General features: G+C 39.8%; 1 protein-coding gene across 12 annotated transcripts; it reads right to left on the bottom strand.

Moving 5' to 3' along the window:
• Positions 1 to 1,258: 1,258 nt before the first annotated feature.
• On the bottom strand, positions 1,259 to 11,105 carry LOC118512602 (protein quiver). Of its 12 annotated transcripts, none has more exons than XM_036057259.1 (6): positions 10,861 to 11,105; positions 10,115 to 10,199; positions 9,019 to 9,990; positions 6,744 to 6,797; positions 4,479 to 4,625; positions 1,259 to 3,113 (listed from the first exon to the last, which is right to left on the bottom strand). In XM_036057259.1, the coding sequence occupies exons 3-6, from the start codon at positions 9,050 to 9,052 to the stop codon at positions 2,872 to 2,874; spliced, it is 477 nt and encodes a 158-aa protein (XP_035913152.1). In that variant the 5' UTR covers positions 9,053 to 9,990; positions 10,115 to 10,199; positions 10,861 to 11,105; the 3' UTR covers positions 1,259 to 2,871. The 12 variants fall into 12 exon arrangements, with proteins under 12 accessions (XP_035913152.1, XP_035913154.1, XP_035913157.1 ...); XM_036057261.1 differs by having other exon boundaries at positions 10,934 to 11,105; XM_036057264.1 differs by having other exon boundaries at positions 10,076 to 10,199; positions 10,934 to 11,031.
• Between the last annotated feature and the right edge of the window lie 841 nt (positions 11,106 to 11,946).

Here is an 11,946-nt window from a genome sequence, read left to right as displayed (position 1 = left end):
AGGCGCGAATCAGTGCGTGTGTCGTGAGTGTCTAGGTAATGAGCTTCTCCTTCCATGCGTTAGTTTTCATATCATCGCATTTTAATTGTCACAATTCAGCAAACCGTGGCTTTGCGTATTTTTGTTTTTGGCGCTGCAAAAATACTATACTGCTGTGCTTTCGTATCAAAAACGTACTGTCTACAAACTGGGCCCAACAGAAACAGAAATGGAACCGGCGTCTAAAAAAAACGGGGCGTCTAAACTCTCTAAAAAGGTAGTAGTAGGTAGCAGGTTAGTAGAGCATAGTGAAAAAACTTTATTTAAACTCGGGATGCGCTATCTAAGAGTGGATGGTTTTTTTTTCTTAGTTACGATTGATTATGATTGTGTTTGCGGGGGGTTAAAGGTAAAGGCGTTGTTGGCGAGATCAAAAAGGATGATCAAACCTTTAGGAAAGGTTAGTGGAATAGAGGAGCAATGGAGTTTGGTGAGGAATGAAAGTTTTAATGAAAGAAAAGGGCTCGATAAAGAGAACGAAACAAAGAAGAAAAAACGCGTTACTACTTTCAGAAGAAAAAGAAAAACAATTACAAACCATAACTGCAAACCTAGAACTGGCAGAACGAAGTAAAACAAACTGTCAACTGGTGAAAAGTTTAAACTAGAAAACAAATACACGAGAAAAAAGACGTTACTTATCTAGGCTTTAATGGTAGGAAATTCGAGTTAAAAACGTTAGAGAGAAATAGAAAATGAAGATTACAATATGAGTATGATAAGAAACAAAATCAAATGAGTAATGTACTTGTAAAAGATTAGTAAACTTGGTGTTTTATTAGTAGAAACTCTCACGCTCGTTCGCTCAATCGCTCGCTTTCTATACCTATCATGCTTCTACGAAAACAAAACAAGAGTAAGAAGAGAAACAACTTTACGCAAAAAGGTAGCTATTATTTATCACTGTGTAGCTGTTAGTCAAACTTTATATAAACATATCGTAAAAATCAGCCACTATTAGAAACTCGAACATCATCAACTAACTAGCAGCAATGAACGGGGTCAATGTGTTGGGATAAATGGGGTTTTCCTCCTTCTTTTTGTTGACTATTTACACGAGATTCATCGTCAATCAGAGCACCAAAACAAATCAAAGAAAGAAAATAATGAGAACGGAAAAGTGAAAACTCAGGGGGGGGGCAACGATCGGACAGAGAATTTCCACGGTTCGCAACTAGTTTAGAATGCAGCCATGCAGGGAATCTGTTTCATTTTGTTCTTTTTTTTACTACCACACTCGATATGGAAAACCATCCATTTCCCACGGAACTTCCAGCACTGAGGGTAGAATAATATAGATGCTACGGGTGGCGTATCGAATGATTTCAAAATGGATGTTCGTTTTTTGTTTCTTAAGGGGTTCCTATCTAATCTACTTTTTTCCCGGAAAATTGTTCGGGTTTTGCTAATGACGATGTGTTGTGTTGCAGAGGGGGGGTTTACTTTTGGTCGGGACGATGCGCTTAAGATCGTCGATCATATACAGCTACTAAATTCCTTCGTGGACGTCTTGGACGCTATATATCTTAAAGCTAAGATACAAAAAAACCAAACCAGAAAAAAACCCCGAGATGATTCCCATTGCTTAGAGTGCGGGCAAAAAGGGGATTCCATTTACGCCTATTTACGCCTTCGAAAGGGCTCAGCTATGTAACTTGATATAGTGAGAGCATGGAGCAATGGTTAAAGCTTTTGAGATGAAAATATCGACATCACTACACGCGTACGATAAACCAGCAACCGATTTTAGGTAGGAGAGATTTTAGAAGTGTAGATTTAGAAAAATGAAACGACGAAACTCTATCTCTAACTACTTAAAAACTCAACCAAAAGTGAGTAGAAAAATTTTTAAGTTAAAGGAAAATAAGACAAAAAACTGGAGCAAATTGTGGTAGCAAAAGAAAAGACGTAAAATGAAAACACTTTAAGAAAGGAAAAATCCTTCGTGTGGAAGAAAACAAACTAAACTACAAACGCTCTACTGAATGGTTCGATTCGGTGCAGCTGTTACGGGGTTTTTGTTGAAGGGAATAAATAAGAGTATAATAGATTCGTGGTGTGGTTGTTCCCCTTTTTTGTACAAAGATGGGAAGAAAACGAACCAAAAAACTAAATATGGACTAGAATAGTAGCGAATGGACTGGAATGGTTGTTGGTTGGAGTTGCAATTGTGAAAGGAGAAGGTGAGAGAACGAAAATTGGGAAGATCTTTTCCACTAGATGTCTACTATGCTTTTCTTTTGAAATGTGTAAGAACTTGAAGACCGGATGAAGAATCCGATTCGAAGGATCCTTCAAACACGGGACATGGAGCGGGATATGGAGCGGGTGCGTGCTGGTGCGGCGATGTCCTTCAGGCATCACAAGAGTCGACCCGCTCTTGTTCTGTACCCTCAACGGGTGCAGGCTACCAAGGTCGCACATATTCGGGCACCCCATTTCGGGAAGAGTCCTGAAGGAGTTCCCACTTTCGTTTCGGGCTGTTTGCTTTAGCCTGGCGTGACGTGGCAATAGGTACGTACGTGGTGACATTACATTACAGGACGAGTGAACCGGCGGCGGCGATCGAACTGATTCGTAAAGGAACTGATATAAGAGAACGAGATGGCGAGCGTGGTGCGCTTAAAGCGGGATATTGGGTTTATGTACGCGTACGCGAGTCTTTCATTGTTATGCGCCAAGGGTTTTGAGTTTGGTGCTTTCTGCCCAGGTCCTTAAGGGACGGGATACATGGATTGTTGGGCAGGGGGAGGGTGGGGGGTGGGAAGTAGGACAAGTGACAGAAGCTACCTTGCGTCGAGCCGGGCCATTCGCTTCGAACCCAAACACGCTTTACCGAAAGACTCGCTGTAGGAGCTGTAGCAAGTATACGGCCAGCACGCTACCGATGCACGTGTGCACGGTGTGCCAGTGTTGGTTTGCGGTGAGCAAGCTGGAGGGACTGGAGTTACACATATCTTCCTCACAGAAACACATATGGCCATTGCCAGAACTTTCCATCATACACACATGATCTACCATGAACAGATTGATCTGCAACTGTGACGTACACATCCGCCTCACGACCTCGTACGCTGTTGCACGAGAGAGAGAGAGAGAGTTTTTGTGTGTGTTGGAGTGTGTATTAGTGTGTGTGTGTGTGTGTGTGTGTGTGTGTGTGTGTGTGTGTGTGTGTGTGTGTAACGCACGTGTGAGCACGGGATGTGACGTTTGGTTTCCATCATGGCGGCCACGTGACAATATCACGCGCCATTTCCGTTGGTACGTCCAACAAGAGTGAGAGAGAGAAAAAGTGTTAGGAGAGGTTATGTTTGTGTTAGTATTTGGTTAGTGTGGGTGTTTGTTGCACCAACAGACAAGGTGCAACATACAAAAACAAAAGGGTTTCAGACATTTACAGTTCCAGACGATCCGAACATCGGTGGACGTTACGATCGACGGCACGATTGTTGTGTGTGATCGGGCGTTGATTGGTTAGTTTTGTTATTTTTTTTTGTGGTTCCGTTTATCAGTGTGATTTGTTGTTTTTTTTCTCGTCGGAATATATGTGTGTTCCGCATTTCCGCATTGCATTGCATGGCGGAAAGACATTGTGGGTGGAGAGTGAAGCATTGTGGGGGAGAGTGGCATTTGGCGCGGTGGCGTTGTTGCGTTAGGCGAAGTTGAATTGAACAAGTGAACAAGTGAGTGTAACAAGTGGTGTGTAAGCCATTCATCGGTGGTAAGAAGATAAGAAAACGAGATCGTAAAGAGAAAATTGAAAGAGATTGTAAAATTATCAGCAATAAGAGTAGAGAAGAATATAAGAAAATATAAGAAGGATAAGAAGGAGTAGAATATAAGAAGGATTTAAAAGTTTAAAGAATATTATGAAAGATAAGTATAAAAGAATAACGAAGTACAATAATAACAAGAACGGCAAAACAATACAAGAGAGAAGAGAAAGAAAGGGGAAAAGAGAAAAAAGAGAAACATTTGCATTAATACCTTTGCATTTTGCGTTTTATGGGTTTTTGTTCAAAATTATCATGTGTAGGTCAAACTCATCTTATTTTTATTTAGTTTAATATATTTTCTATGTTTAATGCTACTCTATGTTACAGTATGATAAAATGATAAAAATAAATTGGTATTTGTAATTTTGACAATTATTAACTGAAAATATCGCAAGCAGACAACGATGAATACGGCGAATGATTTTTTTTAAATATACTACACGGAATATTTATTTAATGTCTAACAAAAAGGGACGATTTTTTAAAAGAAAATAAATAATAATGAGATGATGTGAAATGGTAACACCATATTGTGTTCACAAGTGTCTCGATACAAATGGGACGCAGGAAAATAAAACATTTATACGATCAGATTCAATTAATGGTTTAGGGAATGCAGTTTTTTTTATAGCAATCTTAAGCTTGGGACAGCCAGCTACTTACGTGTTCTCGAATGGCGCACCATTTTGACGCAACATCCATTGCAGGTCATCAGCGGGGGCTGATCCCGGGGAAGGGCGGTATAGTTGAAGGGATCCTTGCATCGCGCATCCGTCCAGCTGTCACACTCGTAGCAGTAGATGGAACGTGCTTTAATTTGGTGGTTGAGGTATAAACAATATATTAGAGAAAATTGTAATGAAATTTGAGAAGGATAAAAAACACTGGAGGATCATCATGTTTTTTCAAAAATTATTCTAATATATAAATAGTTAAAACAATCAAATAACAACGGGAATAGGGACATACATTGGGATACATTTGGAAGAAGGTTTATTTTAGGACATTTCAACTGCTGCAGGGCCAAGTGCTGATGGAGTCTACTAACAGGTGAGGCAACAGCAATTATTAAACGTCAAACAGGTGTTAGCAGGGGGTTTAGATTACTTTCTTTGCAAGCAGAACATGGGAAGATACTTTGCGTTCAATTTCATAAGAGCAGGGTTTCTAGTTTTTTTTACTATTGTTTTAATATGAATGAATGCATTATATTGTTAAAATTAACGTTAAAACTCTCATATTCGAAGAAAAAAAATGCGATTCATTAGTCTGAAGTATTAGTAGTACCCCCTGCCCGGTGGTAGATGTGACAACGGCGCCGGTCTTTACACGGCAGGGCTCATATCTCATGTAGGCCGTTCCCCCATAGTGAGGACTGACTATCCAACTAAGTCTAGTAAGCCAGAAATGGCAGGCTTGAAGAGGTCGTTAAGCCAAGAAAGATGAAGTATTAGTAGTACCAGGATTGCTTCAGACCACAATATTCGCGACTATATTTCAGTATGTTATGCCTGTTTTACCCTTTTTAGAAATTAATTATTTCCATCTGGATTTAAACTTGATAAGCCATATAATTTAAGTAGTATAGCTTCACATTACTGAGTCACATAAAGGCAAAATATTAAGAAAACCTATAGTGTAGAAGCCAAGATTCTTTAATTTCATAATCCAGTCCGGTAGCTTTTTAATAATTATCCTTCTGCTTCTAGAAATGTTGAAACCAGTTTAAAAATTACATTCTTTGTGTCTACATTTAATATAAATTTTAAATTAATTGTTTATACTATTATTAGATAGAATTCTAAAACAACAAAACTGGTAGGTGATCTTTTTTTGTGTCGCTCACTGTATCCTCTCCAAAATTTAAAAAAAAACCCACTTGAAGATCAGCACTTGAGCCACTATAACGAAATCGCGCTGAGAAACAATTTCAATCAAACACGATATCACTTCAAGTGTTTCATATTACTCGACCTCTCTCTCTCTCTCTTTCGATATGCAAGTGCTCAACAGCCCGTCGTGTTGATGATCACTTCCCATACTTCCCGAACCCCTTAACCGAGTGGGTAGATTGGCGGGAAAACGAACACAGATTAATGCCATTTCCATTCATCTCCCGATCGATCGGCCCGGATTTGTTTTAATTTCTCTTCGCTACACCAAAACACCGGTATCGTATCGGTCGCGCAAGAAGATTGATGGTAAACAATTGGATTCTTAGCGAAAGCAAAAGAAGGCGCTTCGTCGATGTAAACGATTTTGGGCCGATGGATGGACCCCACCTCGGGAGGAGGGCAGAAACGGAAAGTCATTTCATAAACAAAATTCGTGTCGATAAATAAACGATTAACGAACAGCCGTGGTGGGAACAAATCGAAAACTCGAACGGTCGAAACGGAACGGTTCGGTGATGAAAATTGAATTACCACCGATGGCGATGCTTCTGTGACTGGGATCGCCGGGGGGCGGGGGGTTTGATCGAGGGCAACAAAATTGAACATGACAGACGGATGGTGCGGCCAGTATCTTATCCATCATACGAGCGGGGGCCCAGAGCACGTCTCGAGCGCAATATTCGCGTCCGTCTCTGTTTGGTATGGGAAATTGAAGCACAGGGAAAAACATCCATCACTTTGGAAGTCAATCCGGCGGCAGAAGGCGTTGATGATGGATGGAAATGCATAAGTATTACGCAGAAAAATATTGCAACACTATCTCTTTCTTGCGCGTAAGGCGCTCAAAATATTATTTACTGCTCCTGCTGCTATCGTCCAAAGAGCGTGAAAATTGAGAAGGATGATTGGAGTTGGAGGAGCCGAAAAATCATAATTTAGGATGAAACTTAAGAAAGAAACTATAATTGGTTATTATGTCGTTGTAAAAAAGAGAAATATTACTAAATTCTGTGAGCGTTTAATATGAGCTTACTTTGACACTCTGCGGAAACCTGTGGAATCCAAAACCAGAACACTCCTACCAGTGCTGTATTATTGTTTTTCCACGAGATACATTTTTGTTTTTTCATTGCAGTTGTACGATGACGTGAGATTGTTACCCATATTTTGCACGTTGATCAAAAGCGGGATGAATTTTCCAGATGGACACCGGACGTGAATGTGTGAGGATTTGTTAGCAGGTTTTTGTTTTTCGTACAGTTTTATGGGAGCATTTTGTTTTTGTAGAGGGCATGCGTTTGTTGGCGGATGGATGAGAAAAAGAGGGAAAAAGAAAAACATACATTCAACTGTTAGTGGTTTGAAGGTACGCGGGGAGCAAAAATCGGTCTGGAGCGCGAGTGTGGAATGTGTTGGTTGAAATTTGTTTGAAAAAAGTTTACCGGTGAGTGAGTGATGCGCATTATAAACCGGTTGAATGGGTTGTTGGGTGATGAGTGGTGATGCATGCACACGTTGGAATAGTAATTAAAGTGTCACATTTCCGTACATCTTCAAATGATACACCGAGGAAAGCATAAGGTACAGAAACGTAAGCCCAAAAACATAGAACCCAACAACGGAAACATCGGATAAAGCAGTCAAACGTAAAGGTCTACAGCGAACGAACGTAAGGTGAAAAACAGACAGTTCTTTATAAAAATATCAAACTAACATAATTAATCAAGCAAACACATTAAACAGTTTTAAGAGAGGTTTTGACTGGAGGTGGTCAAATCATAACAGAAATCGAATTTCGAAACGATAACTTACATGGGAAACAATTGTCCGCGGAACATAAGTAAACGGACGTAATCAGAATCACTTTTCGCGGGAAACCAAATAGAGTAAACGAACGAAACGAGAAAAGAGATTAATAGCACGTGATCGCAACGTAAGGCGAATTTTGAGATTTAGATATTTAAATAAATTTTAAGAGTTTTTATACTCTTCTCTTTAGCCTAAAGTTTTTAGAGAATTAAAAAATATTAGTTAAATTAAATCCTTTCAATCAGATGTGTAAATGTTAAATGTAATCAAAGTTTTGCTACAACATTACCTCATGTTTTGCTACAGCTTTTGGCAAAACACAACTTAATGATTATCTTTTTATTTGAGGACAAAATAAGCCTTTGTAGGAATGCATGAAAACTGCTTCAATAAAAAATCTTATAAAAGTTTTCGCATGTTGAAAGATAGGTTCATATTAGCTTCAAAACATTTTTGGTTTAAATTAAATAATCTTCTGTCATCAATTTTCATGCTTGATAAAATATTTTTGCTTTTCTATTCAGCATTTTTTGATGATGCATAATTACAAATACTACTAAAATGGATTAAATACAATTTAAATTTATGTAAAGCTTCTTAAATGTCGAAGATAAATTAAAAAAATAACAGACAACAAACATTTAAAGTATCTAAGATAATGAAAATAAATCTTAAATCGTTATACGCGAATAGTTGCTAAATTATTTCTCACAATCTCTCTCCCTAAATCTTTTCTGAGTTATGTTTTACAAAAATATACCAAAATGACCATTTAATTGTGTATTTAATTAATTTCCCTATTGATAAATATATTTCAAAAAAATCGTGGAGAAAATCAAATTATTTTAAAATTTATAAAAACTCAAAATATAAATAAAAACTTTTTTACACAAGAATAGACCGTATTGCTTATAAATAAAAACTTAAAAAAAAACACAGATAACAACATACGTTTTTATCAAAATCATTCTATAAGATATGCCAGTTGATTTCAGCAGGATAACAATATTATAGGACCCTGCAGCATATGATAGGACAAATAAATTCTGTTCAATTTTTTATAAATGAGAAGATTTTAATATGCTCTAAATACAAATATGTATTTGAACTCCGAAATGTAGATAGTATTGCGAATTCTACTGATGTTTTCACCATGTGCTTACAATACTTAGAATGTTGCCTTCTACGTGAAATCTTCCGTCAATCCCTATATTATAATAATTGATTTATGTTATGAAACAAAGCAAAAAAAATCATGAAAATGTGTTCACTTCTTGTGCTATTCTACCCAAAACATAATTTAAAATATGATCGTTATGATAAAAAGATCATTATGTAATTCCCAATAATGAAGCCACTTGGGCGTCTTCATCCCGAAAACGCGCCACGTGCAGACAATTTTCTTCTCCGTGTGCGATGATTTGTCTTTCCAATGTGATGCTTAGAATGTTTCTGTGTGTGTTTCGTTGTGTCATTACCGTAATTACAATCCTACCTACCTAGAGGAATTAGAACCCACTGCCTTCGATCCATGGTCTGCGGTGAATTGAAAAATGCTCCTATCCTAATAGAAAACGGCTCAGCAGACGCAGTGCTGACGTTCGACGCCAGCTAATCCTTTCCTAGCGCAGACAAACTGGAACCCACGGTGCCGGTACCCGGGTTACCAGAAGCTCGTACCATATGATGATGGAGGAAATTTCGGAACCGTTTTTCTTTTTGTGTCGGTTGTAAGCGGCGCGTTCAAATGCAACAGTGTGCGGCACAGAGAGCACACCGGAGAGCCGAGAAACAATACGTATATTGTAGGCTGGTGTGTTTGGGTTTTTGCTGCTCACACGCACACGTGCCTTTTTGCGTACAATGTTAAGAGAAAACAGAGAGCCTAGAGAGCGAGAGCGAAGGAGAAGTGCGCTAGAGGTGAAGGAAGCGCACAAGAAAAAGGTTACGAAGATTCCGCCTTTCCGTGGTTTCGGTGGCGGTGGCGTCGAGGATACGATACTGTTGACGCTGGTGCTACTTCTGCTGCTTCGGCTGCTGCTTCTTTCGCTACTGGCGACATTGAGTTCCCGGGCTAGGTCGACAGCAACCCCTAACTTAGTCGTACCATTTTATTGCACACCGACCGAACCCAACCAACTACCAAACTGCGGCCCAAGTGGTCCAGTGGAATCGGATGGGTTATTGATTTCAGGCTAGCGGTAACCCTCACTGCTGGGTTGCAGCTGGTGCCAACTTTTTTCCTCGACCACAACCTCCCCAACAACCCAGCTGCTGCGTGAGGCCGCTGCAGATAATTGATTTTTTCTTCGACTAGCACTTTAGCACGATTTTGGTCTTGGTCTAGTAAACGCTGGTTTGAAGCCTGGCTTCCCAATCACAATATACACACACACACACTAATACACTCAAACGCGTGCACGTACACAAAGATGCTTATGCTAATTTCACTGATTTCATTTTTTTGGCCTCTGTAATCGATATGACAAAAATAGTACACTTATGTAAAGGTGGAACCAGCAGAAATCTATCAAAACGTGAACTAGAGTATCGTACTCGAGGAATTGGACTTTGCTGAAGTTGAACTCTAATTACATCTTCTGATGAGGGCACACTTTTTTTTTCTGTGCGTGTGTGAAAACCTTCGCACAAACACTTTATCTTCCTTCCCGAACACAAACTGTTAAGGCAATAAACACAAAACACACGAGAAAACAACTGAAATCAAGCACATACACTCAACACTGCCCTCGCGGATAGCACGGACCGGACGCGTTCGAAAGGGTCTCGCAGCCGAGCGACGCTCATCCGCAATGCGACATTGACAGTTTTCCGACGGACGGGACGGAATCTTCACGGCACCGCACACAAGCTTTTCGTGACTGCCAGCGCGCTGCTGTCACCCGGTGCCTTTTTGGCATGCCCGTTGCCCATCGTTACCGTCGTCGTCTATGGGCTTCGCAAAATATCAAACTGTCAACTGTCAAAATCCGCATCCGGGAGTGGGGTGAAAAAAGGGGCAACAAAGGGGGGAAGAAGACTGGCTGATAAATTATCATACCGTGGTAGAAAACCATCCACGGGCTAAGTAAGGTAATGATAAAACAACCCCCAAACAACAATAATAAGCAGGGATGAATTTAAAAGCCAAGAGTTGAACAGGGTGCAAATCAAAGATCCACCTCTCGGGGGGTTTCTTCTTCACAATATATATGAGATGTGATGCTAAAAATATATAACATTTCGTCGCACTCCGAGGGCATCCTCGGCACGGAACAGATTGAAGAGCACTTTTCGAGCAGCCGCTACCAACACAACCACTGAACAGAAGGGTCACGCACTTGCTTGGTAGTGCCGACAGCCCCGTCACACTTTACTAGTTTTGCAACACTTTGAGTAGAAAAAGTTCACAACCTTTTTCACACTGATGGGCAAAATTCGTGCTATTCTACTCGTGGTTCCAGTCGTCGCTGCTTATGATGGCCCGCACACAACTGGCCCTTCGCTGAACTGGCGTTCTTTCCATTTCCGTACTTCCCTCGCAGTTGAGTTAAGATCCGTGTCGATGTACGCTATTGGTGTCGGAAAATTCTTCTCTCTTTTGGCGCGCTCTCTCACTTTCTCTCTCTCTCTCTCCGGTCGTCTATGTGTCGCACGAGGGATGCAAATTCTATCTGACGGCTATGGTTGTGATTGTTGTTGACCATCGTCGTCGCATGTTGCTCTCACGAAGAGCCCGAACACCTTGTCTTCGGGTTGGTCGTCAACGGACGTCCTCATAATGTTTCGTTGTGTTTGTGTGGCGCTTTAAATGTGCTCTCTGTTTCTCTTTGTCTAAAAAAAAGTTACTGAAATAATGTGAGAAATAATTAAATAAGTTTTCAAACAAGTATACAAAATTGCTAGAAAAGATATGTTAATAAGGGCGCTCGGCTTTTAAGTAATTATACAAAATTAACGCACTAAGTGCATGTTGATGGGTTTATTAAAGAAGAGAGTGGAGTACAACCCAAAGAGGGAGAGCTAGCATGCAGGACGAGAGCGAGAGAAGGGAAGAACAATTGCTAGAGAATGAAAACAAACGAAAAAAACTTCCTGTGCGATATTTTGGTTTGTTGATGTTAGATGACAGCTTGAAACCTCATGTCAAGCTGCATGTGTTGGTGTATTTAAATTAGTGTTTGTATGTACTTTTGTCAAAGAGCTGGAAAAACGTCATTGTGAAATAAGAACATTTTATTTAAAATTTAATCCCAAATATTGGAATAATCTTTTACAATAACATTGCGAAGGGTTAATTACAGTGAAACTATTTATTTTGAAGATTCCCCCTTTTTGAAAAGAAAATTTTAAATATCTTTCACCAAATCTCATCAATCACAATGAAAATTGCGCCCTCTTTTAGCCGGAGTGATTGACGAGTGCTG

This window comes from Anopheles stephensi, chromosome 3 (assembly GCF_013141755.1).
Source record: "Anopheles stephensi strain Indian chromosome 3, UCI_ANSTEP_V1.0, whole genome shotgun sequence".
NCBI classification, from domain to species: Eukaryota; Metazoa; Arthropoda; class Insecta; order Diptera; family Culicidae; genus Anopheles; species Anopheles stephensi.
This window is presented reverse-complemented; position numbering and strand designations above follow the sequence as displayed.

Excerpts from the sequence above, each read along its gene's own strand:
- LOC118512602 (XM_036057259.1), bottom strand. The coding sequence starts at position 9,052 with ATGGATCGAAGGCAGTGGGTTCTAATTCCTCTAG. Across the intron at positions 6,798-9,018 it reads GTGGGTTCTAATTCCTCTAG|CACTGGTAGGAGTGTTCTGG; the intron begins GTAGGTAGGATT and ends ACAATAATACAG. Across the intron at positions 4,626-6,743 it reads GGTTTCCGCAGAGTGTCAAA|CACGTTCCATCTACTGCTAC; the intron begins GTAAGCTCATAT and ends ACCAAATTAAAG.